Raw genomic sequence first — 19,990 nt, forward strand, 5'->3', positions numbered from 1 at the left:
TCCTGCTGTCCATTTTGGGAAGTAGGTGAGACTAAATGCCAAGTTTCTGGTTTGCCTATTTGCTGATATTTCTGAGCATGCTGCAACAAAACCCAGCCCTTCTCCTCACTACCACCCTCCCACCCCAGACATTAGGATTATATAGAATAAGCCACCCATTAGGAAAAATGATTTTTTCATGAACATTCCAGTGTACCTAGGGACCTTTCCAGACAGATTTCTAAATGTCTGTAAACATCTTTAAAGGTCTGCTTTGAACCAAGATGCAAAGAGATGCCAAGTGGGATTTTAAAAGCCCTTACAATAGCAATATCACTTTGGCACTTAGTTTTCTTAAAGTCCTGTTGATGCCTAAATGTGTCTTTGGGAATCTGCACCCTGTTGGTTTTCTGACTGCCCCTTCTCTCTTCCCACTGGAACAGCCCACTAATTTAGCTCAACAACAGTATTAGATGCTTAAGAATCCATAAAGCTCCAGGAAACCAATTTTTTTTTAAGTTCTCCTGCTCACAAAATTACTAGTTCTGTATAAAGCTACCACAGAACTTTAATTTTCTGCTCAAATATACAAATTTGGGATAGCCAGATGACCTTTTTTTAGTCTTAATGATCTAGTATGGAAAAGAAGCTCAATAGGTTAATTAGATGTTTTGTATGAAAAAGGGCACAGTTTAAATAGATTGGGGTGGAAAATTGGGGTGACTTAACAACAGACAGAAATCCTGTAGAGCAGTGAAGGGCAACTGATGGCAAAATTTCTGTACCTGACAGAGGGAGGCTTTTGGGGCAGTGAGCCAGTGAAACACAAGTGAACAGCTTAATTTTTTTAATTAACAGTCATTTGTATTTATGCTAATGCAGAAAGGCTTCACAGCATTTCGAAGCCTCACTGTATCAGGCTTTCTACAAACACAAAATAAGGAAATACAGAGGAAGTTTAGTGAGGCAGCTGAACCTGATGGTAAAATGTCACTTTCAGAAAAAGTGAAATGCAGTTTATAAGCCTAGAGCCAGCTCAAGGTGCATTCCTTAAATTTTGCTGAAGTCTTGTTTTCAGAACATTTGTGGAATTGAAGTGGGGCATCATTGTGTAGTCAAGGTGCCGAAAGGTACTTTATTCTGATGGTTAAAGTCATAACAAGGATCAGTGGCAGGAATCTTCCTATCTAGACATCATATAGATTCAGTTTTCTGAACAGCAGGTTTAAACTGCACTGTTACACTTTCTCAAATCCAACTCCTGCAAAGGAAGGCAGTACAGTCTGCAGCAGTTTCACACACCAAAGAGAAATCATGCCCTATGTCAGGTGTGATGACAGACAAAAAATACTCCTGAGCAGAGTATTTACTACTCCTATTATTAGCTGGGGATAGAAAGGATACTATGAATGGCTAAGATCAAACACAGGACGGGGGGAAAGGAACAGAAAGGAATCTGCACACTTGGCTAAATATGATTTAGTTTGTTAAAGCCTGTCCTCTCTGGAGATACAGTCAATTAGTTATGTTACTTATGGTTTATTTTCTTTTCTTACTACTGCAATTTAAATCCAATTCAACTAGATAGAGATATTTACTGGCTTTCTGTAGTAGTGACTTTACTGTAAGGCTAATTTGAGTTATGTCTTCCAAAATTTATGGCTATATGAATAATTTCTTTTCCAATACGGTGATCAAGATAGAAAAAGACAATTTGTTTCACACTAATGTAAGTTAAACTTTCTTTTTTGAAGAGTAGTTTAACAAAATCAGAAAATAGGAAAATTAGATTCAGATCAACTTAACATATTTCACTTTTTAAAAAATTGGTTTACCCTCTGAAAAATGTTTCCCTTTGTTTTAAAGACATTAGTCAGTTCCAAAATGAAAAATACTGTTTAGATGTGAAAAGTTGACAAGTTGTTGGGTTTTTTTCCTTGAAAGTCATGAAAAAGAAGTATCTTAACATTTTCAACATTCTTTCCCATGTTTTTTGGCTATAACTATTCTTTAGATTTGAAATATCAATTTCATAGAGAGTTTTGTTCTTCCAAAACTTTATTTTCTGGCAAAACGAGTGCTCTATAAAAACCAGTTGCCCAGTTCCACTCAAATTACCTCTCTTGAGTTAGTTTGGCTGGTGTGGAAATGCCACACAGTGACATTTCCCTTACATGACTGATGTTGCATACCTTCATGTACGGCATTTCTTAGCACAATTCTTAGCACCACTGTAAACTGAGCTACAGATTTCTTTACCATTGGAGAATTTATCTTGCCTGGGCACATGGAAGGAATTACAGAAAGGGCTAAGGACTTCACTTATATTTTAGCCTGTCTCCTTCCCAGGTGAGTCAAACTGAGTTAAAAGTGCCACTGTGCTCAAGTTAAGAGGTTATACGTGTGTGTGGGCAGAACTCAAACCAAAAGCAACATTACTTGAGCCAAGAAAGCTGTACAGACAAGCTATAGGCTGTCTTAGGTAGAGTCATACTTGAAGGGTTATCAGCAGAGCTATAGTATTGCAAATTTATGGCAATGTATTAAGGCCAGTAAACGCCTTCATGCCCACATAGACACTGTGTTTCCAAGTGCCTAATCTGGAGGTAATGTGTAAAAAAGGAAAAAAAGAAAACAAAGAAACCATTAATTCAGGAACAGTTGTGAACTAAAGGTGTTCAAAATAATACAAACAGACATTATATTGACTTTATAGCTCCCTTTCTCCCTTTCTTGCCCTCAGTTCACCTGCCTGATTGGTTACTTCCTGAAGGAAAAGCTTCTGGAAAGTGATTTTTCTCTTGTTTGATCAGGGGTGTGGAAGAGATGTTGTTGCAAACACGATTTTTGTTTTAATTTAGAAAAACAACCACTATGATTTTATCTGTTTATTCAACTTTGATTTATTTTTATGCTACACTGCCTCCCTGCTTTTCCAAGACCTGAAGCAGTAGCATCAGGAACATATTCCACATCTTATTTATCTCTAAGGAAATCTGTGGGTGCCCTATTTATCTTTAGAGAAGAATTTTGGGGTGTATATGTGTCCTAAATGATAGTGATTCTGAGAAATGGGAAGCAGGTAATCAGAGGAGCAGTCAATCTTAAATGTTGAAGCCTGTTCTTGTTTAAAATTTTCACTTACACTGTTTTCTTAAATAAGGAATCTAATTTTCAACTCAACTAGGCTTTTGGGAAAATGATTGCCTTCCAAAGAAAATGTTAATACCCTGTCAAAACTCTGAGCACTCCCAAACTGAAAATACATTAGCTGAACATGGAATTATGTCAACATTTTCATTACAAAAGGAGCTGTGGTGCTTTGCAACACTTCTCAACTGACTGCCTCATGCTCTTGCTCCCTTTCAGTGCAGTGTGGAATCAAGCTTCATCTTCCATGATTGTTCCCTTCCCTTCTTCTTGATGGCAAATAGAGATGAGTCATCAGAGGTCCTTGCCATGACACATCATGGGAGATTAATTCCCTGTTTTGAGTGAAGTGCTGTGACTATAGGTTCTGTGAAATACAAATGTCAAGTTGTATGGCTTTTTGTCGGACTCTGTTAGTTGTTTTGGTTTTCTTTCCAGCTTTCTCAAAAGATTTTTACTTAATCCCATCACTGTAGGCCTGCATGTATCTACCAGCAAACAGTATGGAAATCCATCTTGTAAAGATCCAAGACGCAGTTCCTTCTCATTTCATGAACTCCTTGTTACAGCTTAGTCTGGTCCTCAGTAAAAGCCACATGCTCATAAGCCCAGGCTGTGAATGAAGAATAGCGCACATTTTCTGGCTAACTGCAAACAGGTAGTCTCCAGAGTCCAGTAGGATTGAAGGTTTGTGGACTCTTGCACACATTGGGAGATTAATCTTCCCAGGTCTACAAATTGGGACCAGCAGCCCTCCAAACTGGAGAGAGCTTTTAATGTCCTTGTGCTCTTTCTATAGTTACTCTGTGTAACCAAATACTCAGCTGGGCTATTCATAGTCATGTCATTGATGGTGCTGTCCTTTGACCTTAATAATCTACTGAATTACCCACTGAAGCAATGCCAAAAAAGCAATGAGTTACATGATTTATGCTTGGTGATTACAGAGGGAGTCTCCCAATAAGCAGGGAGAGCAAGATTCTTCCTTGAAGAGCAGGGAGGTTGCAGCAGGGACTTTGGCTGTAGCTTTCACTTCAACACTCAGTTCCAGGGAACACGGAAAAGGTGTTTACTTTTGCATTTTAGTATTTTTGTTTAACAGATAACTTTGGCCAAGGGAGCTTCAATCCCACATGAAGTGCATGTACAGACTTAAAATACCTGTTTTACAAAACAGAAGCAGGGTCTTAAAAGCCTTTTTATAGGTAGAATGGAAGCTTTAAGGGGGAAATACAGCTTTCATTATGAAGCTCCTTTTACAGTGACTCATTAATTTCTCATAGATGTATCCTTTGTGCTGCATTTTTTCATGTCTGATCTCTGTCCAGAGGTGATATTTATGAAGAAAAAAAGAACAGTTAAGCAAAATCTACTAATCATCATCATTCTTGTCTCTATACCTAAACAAGAAATTCTGTATATGCTCCAGTCCAAACTTTTTGAGTCGTTGTAGGTTACCTGAAACACCAAGGTCTTCATTCAAGCACAGCTTGTTTTGAAAACTGCATTCTTATCTCAAGGGTGCTGTGTTATCTTCAGAGATGTCATCTGTGGGCACCTTGGGAGTTCTGCACTGCAGAAGTTACTTCTTGCATTCAGAGTTTGGTATATGCTTACCTTTTTCTTAGGCCTTTGAAGGGTTCAGAATGAGGCTTATCTAGCCATGTAGTTGGCTGTGAGGTGTGAATAATTGACAGATGAAGTTGCAAAGGCTTTACAAAGACCAGTGGATCTTTTGAGACAGCTAGGAGCTTCTGAAAATTTTTGTCTCTTCTTATATCAAGCAAAACCTTATTGTACAGCAATAAGGCTGGTTAGAACAGTTGCTATGATCTTTCAGGTGGTATTTTTCAGATTTAAAATTATTTTCTTGTATCCCACAGGGGGTGGGGAAAGCTGGCACCAACCGCGCCCTGGACTGTGGCTCTGGGATAGGTCGTATCAGCAAGCACGTCCTGTTACCAGTTTTCAAGAGTGTGGAACTGGTGGATATGATGGAGAATTTCCTGGCTGAGGTCCCGAACTACCTGCAGGGCAAGGAGGACAGAGTAGAGATGTATTATTGCAAAAGCCTCCAGGAATTCACTCCAGCCCAACAGAGATATGATGTCATCTGGATTCAGTGGGTTTCAGGTTAGTTCAGTGTGATTTATCCAGCCCAGCACCTTAGAGAACTATACAGCCTGTGCTAAGGTTTGTGCTAAAAGAATGATGCTGCTGTAAAAAGAGGTTCTCAAATCTTTGGGACTGCTTCCTAAAATCTCACAAGAGACTTCTGAGAGTTCTCCCCAGCCACACGCACAGTGGGTATGAGCCAAGTTGTTGGTTTTTTTCAGGTCACGTACTGGAGGAAAGTACATGTTCTTGGAGAGCAGCCTGCATGATAAGGTGCAGCTGAGCAGTAGGCTTTATATATGGATTTTCTTGAGCAGGAATACTCCTTAGTTGCCAATGCTGCAAACAGATACATGGGGTTGGCCTCACCTGTGAGCAGGGATTTCTGAATCTGATGATTATCCAGACTTGAGGGTATTTCAGGAAACAATATGAAAAAAGCCATAGTGAAATCATCAATACCTACAAACAAAATCATAACTTATACATGCACTGACACTTACCAACAGTTTCACTTAGCTGTGTCCCACGGTACCTGCGCATATAAGAAATACCTGCTTCTTCTCCCGCAGCCACCCCAGTTTATACCCTGCAGCATTAAGGGCAGCAGACTGGCAATCAGATAATGTGGGCCATGTTCCTCACAACAACAACAACAAAAAAATCTTAATTTTTTTATAGAAAACCTGCTGCAGTGCCTAATTGTCCTTCCAGAAAGAAGCTTTGCTCCTAATCTGTGAACATGGTGCAGTTTCAGCTGGCAGAAGTCACTCTTCTAAAGCACAAGAGGAGGCCTAAACAACTCCTTCTCTCCAAAGCCCTGGAGATAGTTTCTTGCTAGGCAGAAGGAAAGATAAAGTTAGAGAGATTAGCACAGGAGATTGTTTTATTCAGGAACATTTATTTTTACTCTGCACATGGTCTTAAAAATGAAACTGGACTTCTTAGAGCATGTCTTGATAGCTATACAGGAAAATTCCTTCAGAACAGTGTGATTTTAATTTGTATTTTTGCTCTTCTTGAATAACTTGTCATTGCAGTAAATGTGGCTCCTGCCTCATCTTTTGAGCAAATCCCAGTCAATACGAGGCTGAATGAGCTAAGGCTTGTCTGAGGCTGTGCTGGTCAGCTGTGTGGCTGCTAATGAAGGGAGCATTTGCCTTTTATTTAGCATAGACACAGATTTGAGTCTCCTTCCTCTGTCAGTTTCAATGAAATATGTAGTAACACTAAGTTCCAAGTTAAGTGGTCAAAAGCTTCAATGAATCTTGCTGATGCAATCTTGATTTATCTTATGTATGCACAAGTATATAAACCCAGGCTGTTATTTTATGAAACAACAAAAATGCAAGTTTACATTTCATATAGAAGTTACCATTTCCCTTCAATTTGAAAGGTATTCAGCTTTAGCCTTTGGGGCTTTTTTCTTTTTATTATTTTTTTTTTGAGAGTGGTTAGAAAACCTGACATGCCATGTCAAAATGTGGTTTTGAAATGACAACTTCAATTTATAAAAGTTTAAATCTTCCATCAAGAAAACTAAATATTTTGACTAGAAAATACAAACAAAGATTTTTTTCAAGTTTTTCATTCAGATTCTGACCACCTGTCCTTGTTAATTCATTTTAGCTGTTTCATGTGAGAGTTCTCATTTTGCCCTGTACTACTGATCTTGACATAACAGAAGTGTTGATCTTTGAGAGGATGGATAAAAACCACAATCTCAATAGCATATTGAAAAAAGTACTAGTCTAAAATGTGTATGGTATATGCAGAAATCACAACTGTATGTGATAGTATCAAGAGCTTCTTTGGCAGTTTGGAAGGTCTTGCATTTCTCACTGAATCTCTAATCCAGAGCTCCTTTGATGGGTACATAATGTTATGCAAAGTTATAGAGATTTGCAGTATTAAAAGACAGAAGGGACTGTTAGTTTTACCTACTTTATATCACAAGCTGTTATATTCACTCCTTAACCCTTGTACTGAGCCAGTAGTTTGTGTTCAATTAAAACATATCTTGAGAAAGTCAACCACACTTGATTTGAGGACTTCAAGAGGTGGTAAACACCACTTCTGTTGGTAGTTTCCAATGGGTAATTACTTACACTGTTAAACAGTTGTCACTTATTTCCAATATGAATTTGTTTGGCTCCAGTTTCCTGCCACTGATTCTTATTATGACTTTAACCACCAGATTAAAGAACCCTTCAGCACCCAGTATTTTCTCCACTATTCCCTTTGACTTTTGTCTTCCTCTGTTGCTACTACTAATATGGTTCCTAAATATTGACTTGAGTTTGTAATTGTTGATCCCAGTGATTTGCCCAAGATTTAATAATTAAATCTGCAGGACTAGAACTTCTCCTGCAACAAATAGGCTATGGAGACTCAGATCAAGGCACCATTCTGTACAGGGGAGTCTGTTTGAATGGTTAATAGTGATCTATTTTCCATCTTTTCATCTGTAGGATATCTGACAGACAAAGATCTCCTGGAGTTTCTCATCCGGTGCCAGAATGGCTTGAAGGATAATGGTGTTATTATTCTTAAGGACAATGTAGCCAGGGAGGGTTGTATCCTGGATTGTCTGGATAGTAGTGTGATCCGGGACCTGAACATCCTCCACAGCCTCATTGAAATGAGTGGACTCACCATCCTACGAGAGGAGAGGCAGGAGGGATTCCCTGAACAGTGTGTCCCTGTCTGGATGTTGGCCATGCAGAAATGCCCTGGCCATTCCTGATTGCGTAGTGAGACTGCAGAGACTGGACGATGGATGAACCTCAGGACTGGGAAGGAGAAAAGCATCTACTAGAATCCTCCTAACCATGCACTGCTACTACTACAACTCTAGGGCAACAACTCCTAAAGGATCAGAAGAGAATTACAATTGAGCCAGCTTCTTCAGAGAATATAGTCTGCTTCTAAATCCTGTCTGCTACATCATTCTCTCCACTTTTATGAGCCTTTCTCACAACTCCTTGTCAGATCCCTCTTTCATTGAGGAGTCAATACTGGACAACTTACAGAAAATAATTAGGTCTGAAGTTTCTGTAGTGGCTAATACATTTTGGAGTGTTCTGTATGAAGTGTTAACAAATAAGCCTGGTTTTTACACTTAAATCTTCTTGGAATTTAAGAAGGATCTGTCAAATCACTGAAGCAGGAAATTCAAATAACTTCTGGAAAAGCTAACCCAAATTTTGACTGTCATCACTATCTGCTCTTTAAAATATTTAAATCAAAAATGTAAAGAAAGTTTTATCCGTTAGACAACCTGGTGAATTTTCCATTTTGCAGGACTACTTTATCTTCTTGTTGTTTCTGCCGTAGAACAATAGTGGTGCAAAAGGGTTTTTACACTCCAGGGGAAAACTTAGATGACAAATATAGGCCTGTTTGCATTGAAATTTTGTGAAAAGATTGCCCCACAAATTACATTCTGGAAAATATTTTTTCAAAATGTTTGCAGTGGAAACCACTTGAAAGCATCTCTTTATTATTCATACCACTGTAAAGTTCTTTCTTTCCCACATTCAGAACAAGTCTGGCACCATATGCAGAGCTAATGGGATTTCATGGGGTGTTAATAGTAAGACTGTAAGAAGAACTAATACAGTATTGTATTAATTAACAACTCTACTAAGCTGCAGAGGGTGTTAGAGTAACCCCAAAACATCTATGATTTATAGTCAAACAGCAGCTGTATAAGCCTGAATTTGAAAATACTAACACACATGCCATCTCCTTAAGGATCACAGAATTTACACATTGAGCTTCTTGTCCCCTTCAGTTAGGCACAGAAAGTGCTGTGGGAGGACAGCATTTTGCAAAACAAATCAGAATTTGAAATTTTGCCTTATTCTAAATGAGAACAAAAAGGGAGAATTTTTAAATTCCTTAAGGAATGAAAACCACGCAATCACAACTGGGTTTTCCAAGTTGATTAAAATTTTTCATTCAGACAAAATAAAATTTTTCTTTTCAGTTTGACTCTTAAAACAATTGGCACTTAAAATATTAAATGCAGTAAAAACCAAATTAAATATGGCTTGTTCCAAATCTTGGAAATGAATGATAACCACAGAAAGGACTGTTCTGACCCGGATGGATTTTTTTTCATGTTTTATTCCCCCGAAATGCTATTCTGGCATAAGTTACCAGACTTTTTAAAAAGTTGCATTATGAAACCCCTCTGGGTTCTGATGGAAAGGGGTTCTATGAAACATCCTCCTCATGCCTGTAGGCACAACTTCCTGCATCAAATACTGTCATCTGTGTTAGATTAACTCATATAGGAGTCTGAAGATAACGAGATCAGGGAACCTCTCAGCTGGATTTTAGTAGTCTTTGCCATCCTTTGATAACAAATCTCCAGTTTTGATATTAATTGCATAACTCATCTTCTCTAGCAATATGGCTGCATATGTTCAGAATTTCCAGTTTATGGCAGAGGGCTTCCTGCTGTCAAATCTTATCCAGTAGTTGTTCTCTTGATGTGCCATCGCTAATTGCAGCATTAAGGAGAACAGCCCTGGTGATTCAGTGAACGTTGTGGCGTGTCATATAACCTGGAAATCTATGGTTCCCATGGTGCAGATGCTTCTGGAATGTTTTGGCTAATTCTTCCATTCCAATCAACTGGGAGTGGATGTAAATTTAGTATATGAATAACATTGTTAAAAACCTTAGGTGAACACAACGTTTTGGAGTTGTCCCCAGGGATAAGTGCTTCAAATTCCCTTTAATTCCCTGCAATGCTTTCATTCTGCCCAGGCTGCTAAAAGCTGGTGTGGTCTTTGCATGCATATGAGTGTGTGCAGATATGTGAAGGAAACCCAGTCATCTGTTTTACAGGAAAGAAGCATCAGTCCTATAGTTAGTAACACTGGTTAGCAGTAACAGAAGAATTTTTACCTAACACTGGTTAGCAGTAACAGAAGAATTTTTAAGAGGCCTTTACATGGATTACAAATCAATTTGTCCTTCACCATTTTTTTCCTCCAGCCAGAGATATCTGCTATGGTGCAGAATATTTGGGGACTGCTGGAGATCCTAGTACAGTTGTGTCTGTGCCAGCCGTAGCTGAATGGTGTTGGTCACTACAATGGTGAGAGAAAAGCATTGTGGAAACAGGGAAGTAGACAATTTTATACAAATCTAAACAGCTGCCACATCTCACAGTGCAGAATGTATCAGCTGTTCACTCGCATGCTAAAGTGGGTGCAGTTCAGTAATGAGAGATGGGATTCCAAGATGGATATAGAATATAAAGTGTTTTAGGATGAAAGGTAGAATATAAATGACCAGTACAGTTATCAGTGAAATACATTTGTCAAGGTAAAAACTGTTCTTCCTGTATTTTGTACATCCTACCCATTTGAACTTCCAGATTATATGTACATAAACATATAATGAAATTGGTTCCCTTAACTATGTGAGAACAGAGACAAGTAAAATCTTAATTTAGTAGAAAACCCCATATTTCATGGTTCCCACATTCCTGGAAATTAATGTTTCATGGCTATGTTGCTTCCACAGTAAAATATTAAAGCTTTTCTGGTGACATAATGAACCACAAGAGTAAAGAAATACAAGCCCCCCAGAGACTTAAATGGATGAGATTGCTGCAGACTGAATAATATTTTGGTTTCCTCTTTTTGCAAGGTATATTTAATTCAAGAACTCCCAGTCAACCAGTGAAGGCCACACTCAAATGTTCATAAGTTTGAGTAAGGGCCATTCTTGGCTTAAAAGATCAGGACTCTCTGGACTTTACCATAGTATACAATAATGAATCAGAAATTTCAAACAGAAGATCTTACTTCAATATCATCTGTGTATCATTTGCTCTTTGGTGTTCAAAGACTGGATAATCAACTCAGTTGCTCTGCCTCTACTTTCAAGGCTATTTAAACCATGCATTTGAGGAAGTCTTTAGCTTATCAGATTGCAGTGGGAGTTTGAACCCATTTGTTTGGTGCTCATTTAAGACTCATTCATTTATCTTGACGTTACCAGGAATTTAATCCGAGATCCAGACCCTGTCTGAGGTCACAGAACATTCAGGGTCCTTCAAGCTCAAGCCCTCACTCACCACCAACAGGTAATTTGTGAAATATCCAATTAGTCCTTCAATCAGATGTTTCTCCCAGGCAAGCACTACTCAAATAAATGCTTAGCCAAAGTGTAGTAAAGGCAAATTCTATCCTGTCACCACCAAAGCTCTTGTCAATGCTTGGTTTCCCTGTGTTAGTTCCAGCGTCTCTATTCTGTGTGACTGAAGGCCAGATATTATCTTTATTATCTGACTGTAAGGTTCCTTGCAAAAGAGATACTCAAGCCCTCACAGTAACCCCCAAATACTACTGCAACCTAAACAAAATGTAAGGAAGCAAATATTACTGCACGCTGAACAGCAGTCCCAGTTGTGCATCTCCAGCAACCATCAAAGCTCAAGCTGTTTGTGCTCCAAAGACAAATCAGACATTACAAATGTCCTTTCATTCCTAATTGGAAGAGAGAGCCATCATTTTGAAACGTAACACTGAATGGATGTTCTAAAATATTTTAATACTGCAATTGTCATATCAAATATTTTTAGTTTGACTTTTTTTTTTAATCTTTGTATAAGTGAGTCTCAACCGACATGTTATGTAAGATGATAATATAATGTATTATATAGTATTGTAACAGTTGAAGTACCACATTGGTTTCCTACAGAATATACCAATAAAATCAGTACATTCCCAGCTCCCATATTTAGTGAAACACGTCAGCAATTCCCAGAGAAAACAGTCATTTCAAGAGAAACAGTCCTGTCAAGAAGTATTTGCCCAGGCTCTTTCTCCAGATGTATCTCATCCATTCAGGCAGCTTGCAGTGTGCCTGGTCTAGGGAGCAGCCATCTTAGGCTCTTTGACAGCAAGAAAAAGGAACTGGCACCTCTGGAGCAACTGAGACCACCTCAGAGCTGAACTGGCTTGAAATAAGAGTCTTCCCTTTCTCTGATGGTTGTACAGTGGGAATGAAAGTGCATCCTTTTTGTAACCAATTTGCATCTTCATTGTTGATGTCAAACAGAAGTGCAGAGTTATCTGACGAGCTGTGACACTCAAAAACAGAGAAATGCATGGACTTGCATAACCAAACACCCCTTAAAAATCAAAGTCCAGGGCACTGCTTTAATATCACTGCATAATGCCAGCTGACAAAGCTTTCCCAGTTATGCCACCAAGTGCCCTGAGTACCTTTATTCCATTAATTTGTTGTTTCCATTCTCTTAATCCAGGCTCCCCAGGGCATTTACAATGGTGTATCAGACAGTAGGCCTGTCCAGAGGAACTTGACTGTTCTGTGTGATTAAAACCAGTTGTGTTGTATCCCATCCCTCTTCTCTTCCCTTGATGCTTCTTCCATCTTGCCAAGAAAATCCCTCCTCCACTTGCCAAAAATTATTTGTTCTCTGTGGACATCACCACATCTCACTGAAGTAAAACAGATTACCTTTCATTTTAAGAGGAGATAATTCTATTTATCTGAGAGCAATAACAACGTGCTGTATTTCAAACATACAGGTTAATATCTGTCTCTTTCAGTTGATGTCAAGTAGGCACTCCCAAGCCTTTGTACCAAACAAAGCTCATCTCATCACCATAAATAACAATATTTGTAGGACACTGCATTGCTAGACCTTGAAGCACACTGCATCCTGGTGTTTGTTATAAGGAAACTGAGGCACAGAAGGGTGATCTGGGTTGCATTACAGCTTTACCTAAGTGGTAGCTGTGAGTGATTAACACCTCTACAAATCAGGCCACTACAGGAACTACGGAGTGTTTTGCAGGCAGACAGGAACTTATCCTGGTTGTGCTTGGAGCACATTGAAACAGGATGGTTGTGGTTAGCTTGCTTATTAGTCCAACTTGATATGTCCTGCAAAGTGAGGCTGAACAATGTGCTCATGAACATAAACAGCTTCTATTCCTTTCAAAGCATTAGAAAGAGAACCTGATGTATGCCTGCAGCAAAAATAAAGACAGAAAATTGGTGGAAAGTCTCTTTTCCCTCCATCTCTTTTCCAGAAAATGTTGAATTTGCAGGTAGAATATCAATCTGTTGTGGTATTTTCAGGCTTCTGAGACTAAGGTTTTTAGAGGCGTTAGAAGATGCAGAAATCCTATAAGTGCACTGTGTCTTACCAGATACCCAGCTGTGTCTATGGATGCCTCCTAAGTCTCTGAAGAGCTGGTACACAGCTTCACACAAGACTACATTTTCAGTATTATCTAGGAGATTAGATTTGAAAGCTTTTAATTGCCTGTCAGTGGAGGTAGGCATCTAGAGGGATTTCTAAAGCATTTGGCCAATTAAATCAAAGTTTAGCATCAGCATGTCTTTGAAAACCCCTCAGGGAGATATAGACATGTTAGGTACAAATAACCTCACTTGATCTGAAACACCTAAATGTAGATGTCTCATCTAAGATAATTGTCTAGGGTCTCTTTACAGTAAATGAAGAAAAACTGGGCTATGCAGGAGACACTCATGGCAGGCCCATGCATTCATCATGTCATTCTAGACAGAAGTATTCAAGCAATAGCAAAGTCCTCCTGAAGGCTCCATTCCACTTTACAGTGACTTGAATTGATTTGTAGGTGCATTATGCCTGATTGTTCCCCTCTTCCTAACCTCTAACAATGGCCTGTGAATATAAAATCCTGATTCAGAGTATCTGTAGCAGATTCTCAAACAGTGGTACACATGCCACAGGTGCTGCTGGGCCTCTACAAAGTGGTACAGAACACTTTCTGAGCAGCCTTGTATGTGCACATGCAACCTGACAGTGCTGGGAGCAGCTTCAGTTCCTGCTGCCACTGCTGCTGGGGCAATATGCCAGCATGGAAATCCTCCCACACTCCTCCAATATCAGAATAACAAATAGACGCCATCATCAACTCCAGAAAGCAAGAAGTCAGAGATCTAGCTTCAAAATCTTTGTTTGGAAGTTTTTTCTCTGTGTACACACACAGTTAACAGTTTTACAGATGTATATGCATACACATGGAATATAAGCAGTTTATATTGGCCAAGGTGACCTCTGGTCCTTGTAGTATGTGTGGCTTGCCAGCTTTTCAGAAGGCATCTGCTGCAGTGAAACAGAGGCCACTATGTCATCCAGATCCCTATCCACACAAATAAATGGTCTAGCACTGTTTGCCAAGGCAACTGTTGCTCGATCAGCATTGGATGTCATCTGCTCAATCTGGCTCCATCCCAAGACTCCATGACCAAATCCCTTGGGTGACACTTGGCAGGTCTCACTTGTAAAACCCACTCAGATCTGCCCTAGACTCTCTGAATTAATGTCACTTGTATCCTAAGCCTCTCAGTCATGTGAGGATTTTGTAATGTGGTACATAGGATCAGCAAAGATGACCTAATGGCCTTGTGGCTCCCTTCTCTATGGCTGCACATAATCACAGGGCATACCAGGTGTGAGATGCTTCTCCCCTAATTTGGGCATCTAAGAGATGCTTGTCTGAGTTTAAAGTAATGGTCAAGACTTGGCATGGATGCTACTGGAAAGAGATCAGCTCCTCCCAGAAAGCTTCTTCCATTCTGTGATAGTTATCGCATATACTGAACTGTAAGAGCCTACATGACTGTCTTAGATTCATAAGTCATTCAAGTCATTCTTACGTGTTTGAGTGAGGTGAGGTGAATTCCAGCTTGTATGTATAGGAATTCATGGACCCTGCAGTGAGACCGGTCTTCAGTGCATTCAAGTCTGTTCTTTCTCCCACAGATGCAGAACTTGGATTTGCAGCCCCAGCTGTAAAAGCCTTGCAACTCTGAAAGCCTCTACTGAAGACCAAAGAGAAGGTTGTCAGAAATTACTCCATCTTGGACCTTTTAGCATTTTCCTTTCAGAAGGTATGGGCAGAGATACTCCTGAAAACTCAATGAAGTACCTTCTTACACTGATGTTTGGCTTGTACGTCCCCTAGATAGACATGATGAGTTTCCTGAGGGCTGCTTTTTGCACTCTGAGTTGATCAGTTTACCAGTGACCCAGGGCTAACACTCTCTTGGGTCTTATTAAATAACAGACTAGTTTTATTTATGGATCAGTACGTGAGTGCTTTGCTAAACAAACAAGTGGCTTCTCCTAAAATCAGGGTACCATGGAAAACTCTTAAAAATGCAACCCATAAAATAAACAGACTCCAGGAGTTACCTGTGACTCCTGCCACTGCAGTAACTTCAAGGTAACAAGAAGTCAATAAACCCCCATCAACAAAATCCCCACTGGGATCCAGCAACTGAGACTCTGAAGCAGCAGTCATCAAGAGAAACTAAGTGATTCAGTAAAACATTAAAGTTCCCAGAGGAACCATATTTGGGCTGCCTTGATTTGGTGAGAGAGGCAGCCCTGACCACTTACCAAAGGCAAAGTGAAGGCCATTGGACCGTGTCTGTAGAGCCACTCTGCTCTCTGGCTTGCTCCCTTCCTGTGATTAGGCTGTGTGTCCTCCCTACCTGTCTACATGCCATGGCAGAGGGAACCTAAGCAAGGGAGTTTCTCACCCTGCATGAAGTCATTCCCACTGCTCAGGTAGGATTCAGTCTCTGTCGTTCTGTTCCCCTGGCTCTTGTGGATCTCCAAGCTGGTCTGATAGTGCCTTCAGTTTGCAGCATGCAGTAATTCTGATTTCAATGGGCAGAGCAGAACTTGCCTACTAAAGTAGCTGAGATCAGTAGCTGATTAGCTCTTTTTCTGGACTCTTTCAGCACAGGCAGCTTTGTCCTGTCTCCCCCCAACAGACTGTATTCTCTTCAGCAAGGAGGGAAATACTACCTCACAAAAGAGATGGCTGAGGACACCGTTGTGGTGATCCAAACCAGCCATGTGACAGCTAGGACAGAAAGGATTTAGGAACCAGAGAACTACTTTCTGTCACTGCCTTCTCAGGTAGTCAGATCCACTTAACAGCTGGGCTTTTATGGCCTGCAGCATCTCAGCATCAGAGGATGCTGTAACAATTAGTACATTGATCTTTTCCATCCCCCGGTCAGGTAGGGAAGGACTAGTTAGCTTCATTGCATGTATGAGAGCCCCAGAAAGCAGAGTGCATTCATCTCATCTTACTTCAGCTGTTTAGTCCAGCTGGTTATTACAAGTCCCTAATAATCAAGGAAACAAGGCCAGGACCTCTGCAAGACTTTTCAGTCCATCCAGTGCTATTGGACAAGTCTAACAGCAGGAATATCCTGATTCCCTTTGCTGATTAGTGATTTGGTCTTCAGCTAGGACAATATTCCTGAATTTCCTTGAGGCAAGAGGGGCCTTAGAGAGCGGTATGTTTTACAGCAGGGAACAAACCCAGCTCCCCTTAGTCACAGCCATGTGCTCATACCACTGAGCCATTTTCTGTCTTATTTGTGTCAACTGAGGGGATTTGGGTTTCCAGCAAGGTAAACAGGGATTTAACTACTTCCTCCCTCCTCCCAAATAACTTTTCCTGAAATTAGCATGGCAAACCGAGCCCTTGCTCTCCAAAAAGCCTTTCTGTTTGTGTTTTTGTAACTGATCCTCTGCTGGAAAAGAAGCAACTCAAATTTCTGCTAAAAACAACCCAAGGGAACCTCTTAACAATAACATTACAAGCAGTCTTGTACCCTGCTCCAGAGAGGACACCCACCTGTGGATGGGTTTATAATCCTGTGACATAAAGAAGCACTAGGGCAGTTGGCAGCACAGAGAGGGCAGCACAGAGTGCCTCACTTCCTTCCAGCTTTGTGCCCTGCTGGTCAGACAAGAGTGGACTGAGCAGCAGCTAGCACCAGGCATGAGGATTCAGGATGAAGCTGTGGCCTCATGCTGGGCGTAAGTGAGTTGCAAAGGTTGTGGTGGGAAAGGAGAAGGGATGTTTGACATAGAAAGCAGGAGACTTGACAGGCTGAAGTATTTTCATCCTCAAACACCCCGCTGTTAGAATGGCTTTCAAATAATGACGTTTTAGGAAATAATAATCTTTTGTTTGTAGTTAACATCCTTTAAGGCTTAACTGCATCATTAAGGTTAGAAAGTTGTTCTTTCAAAATGAAAATTTTCACTTAACTGCAGAATGCAGCAGTAGGTCTAAGCTGCCTCTGCAGATTGTCCTTCCTTTCTGTCCCATGACAATGAGTGCACTCGAATAGCCTGATGGATCCATAGAAGCACAGTGGCAGAAATGAAAGATCAAGACAAAGGTGATGAGTAAGGAGGAGGCAGAATCATAGACAGGAGAAAACTAGGGATTGTTCTGCTCCTTTTGAGTGGGGAATAGCAAGAAATTTGCTGCCTATCCAATAGTTTAGGAACTTATGTTGGAACTTTGCTTCCTCAATGTATTTACTTAAGGCTAGGCCTGAAAGCACAAAGCAGCTTACAACCCTTTCATTCATAGGTGTCAAGTGGTTCAGTGCAGAGAGGAACTAACAGTAATCCCTACTGCAGAAAGGAAAACAGTGACCTGAAGCATCATATCAATGAGTAGCCAAGTTGGGAATCCCACCTGAATCAATCCTGCCTCTGGGCAAAGCTGTCACTTCCCTGTGAGTGCAACAGGTAAGTTTTTCACAGGTTGAGGCTAGGTTTTCTTTGGCATGCTGTGTAGCTTTCCTTCACAAGGGAACTGAGAATGGCAACTAGCAACCAGCCCTCAGCCAGGGCCTCACTGCTGCTAGGGGCACAGCGGGGCGTTGCAAGGAGTGTGTCTTGGTATAGTAGGACAGGAGTTCCAGCCAGGGTGGCTGAGGTGAAAATCCTTCACAAATCCACATGAGGCACCCTTGCAGCTCAAGACATCCATCAGCTAATCCTCCCTTTGGCAATCTCCTCACTTGCTCCTTCCATCAAAGGAGCTTGGATTACAACGGCTGCCCATCTTAATGAGTGAGGCTCTGAAGGAGACTGGTGTCTCCAGGACAACATATAAAGTACTTCACACTGTCTGGATGACCTTGCCTCTTAAAGAGAACTAGGCATTTAGCAAACTGTTACTGAGCCTCAGGAGGGAGGCGAGTGTTAACCCAAGGAGCTGTGCACACAGATGAGTTGGAGCAGAGAGAAGCTAAGTGACTTGTTTCATGCTGGAAAGCAACCATGACCTGAACTGGGTACAGCATGTGCATGTCCCACCTTGCAGGGTTTTGAGCATTTTGTGAGGCCAAGGCTGTGGCCATTCAGTGTCACTGCAGACCTAGTGGTGCTCTTTGGCAGAGGAAAAGTGTTAACTCACATTCTCTGGCCGCATTCACAATCTGACTATGTTCCTGCTTTCTTAAATTCCCACTCCACCCAACCAACCAGTTTTGACTGTTTGCTGATTCCCCCAATCTTTTTCTTTGTTTAGCTGTGGAGTGGCCCCTCTGTCACCCTGGAACTCACTGCACTGTGTTGCTTAAATGATCTCATGTTGCAAGGTTATCTCCTATGACATTCCCTCTTCTGGAGAAGCATGTTTGCAAGATGGGTTCCTCCCATTCCTTTCCAACTATGGAACTGTGGCTGTCAGAAGGATGGTGGAGTAGAGTGGTCTCGTGTGCTGTTGCAGAGCTGATACGCTTAGAGAGAGCCTTCCAGTTTCTCAGTTCCTCTCATTGCTGTTTTCTCTGTAACTATCGGAATAAGCTGCCCATGCCCCTCTAATTAAAGAAATGTGAAGTTAGCAAGAGGCCCCAAATACATTTCCTGGCAACTAGACAAAAGTAAGTCTACTGAGAAGTTTATGCAAAGAGAATATTTCTAGTATATACAGTTCTGTCTTGTTCTCAGATGCCCATACCAAAGCAATTACTCTATGGGAGATGCCGACTGGCTGGAAGACCTGTTCATTCTGGGTCTGTAATGGAGTCTGTGAGGAGCTCAGCTTCCTGGTGTGGATGAAGGTAAGTGTGTGTTGAGGAAGGGAGGCTGGGACATGTTTATTTGGGAGGGTAACCTTTCTGGGCTGGGAGCCTACTTTTTAATTTATTTGGTGGTCCGGGAAAATTCGTCACATCACATTCTTTAGCTCCTATTTCCACTGAGGCAGTTACCTCACCCCAGAGCCTTAGCTCATAGGGATGCAGCTGTATAAAGTGCAGGCTGGCTGTTTCATGATGGCAGCGATGCAGTTTGTCCCTAAGACAAACAAAGTTGCACTGGAGAGGTAGAAGTCTGGGTCCAGCCAGGGAAATGCAGATCCAAGGCCAACTCTAAACTTTGAGCCAGCTCACGGATGTTTTTTTCCATGTCTGCTTTTACCCCCCACCCTTGAGCTCCTCGCATCAGATCCAGAGACACATGTGGCCTCTTATGTTCTTGTAAGCACAATGTCTGCTGTTTCTGGGTTCCTGGGAGAAATGCCCAGGACAAATACCAGGGCTTTCCAAGTGATCACTCCAATGGTCTGAGAAGCTTTTTGGTGGTCTGGAGTTGCAGGGCATCTTGGCATCCTGACAGCGCTGCGTTTCGTAAAACAAGGATGAGGGAGCAAGGCCTGCAGGAGTTGGGACAAAGACTGAGGCACAGGGTTGTGGCAAAGCACTGAGGGCAGAGGAAGGTGGAAGAGGAGAACTCTATAATGTGAGGTTTCCACGGCAGAGAATCAGTGGCTCTCCCACTCACATACTTGCTTTTTGGTGCCATCTCACATGAATACAGAAGAAAACTTGGTGTCTGCTGGGTCACAACCCCTTGCTATGGCATTCC

The 19,990-nt window shown here is 41.1% G+C and overlaps 1 protein-coding gene across 1 annotated transcript in view; it reads left to right on the plus strand.

Annotated features, from left to right (window-relative positions):
- Positions 1 to 7,990, plus strand: part of METTL11B (methyltransferase like 11B) — a 15,389-nt gene extending 7,399 nt beyond the window's left edge. Inside the window, exons 3-4 of the mRNA XM_009999706.1 lie at positions 5,013 to 5,262; positions 7,716 to 7,990. Of these exons, the coding sequence (XP_009998008.1) occupies positions 5,013 to 5,262; positions 7,716 to 7,990 (525 nt within the window). The remainder of the gene's footprint in view (positions 1 to 5,012; positions 5,263 to 7,715) is intronic.
- The last annotated feature ends 12,000 nt before the right edge of the window (positions 7,991 to 19,990 follow it).

The sequence above is a fragment of the Chaetura pelagica genome, unplaced genomic scaffold (genome assembly GCF_000747805.2).
Source record: "Chaetura pelagica isolate M959 unplaced genomic scaffold, ChaPel_1.0 scaffold656, whole genome shotgun sequence".
Classification (NCBI taxonomy): domain Eukaryota; kingdom Metazoa; phylum Chordata; class Aves; order Apodiformes; family Apodidae; genus Chaetura; species Chaetura pelagica.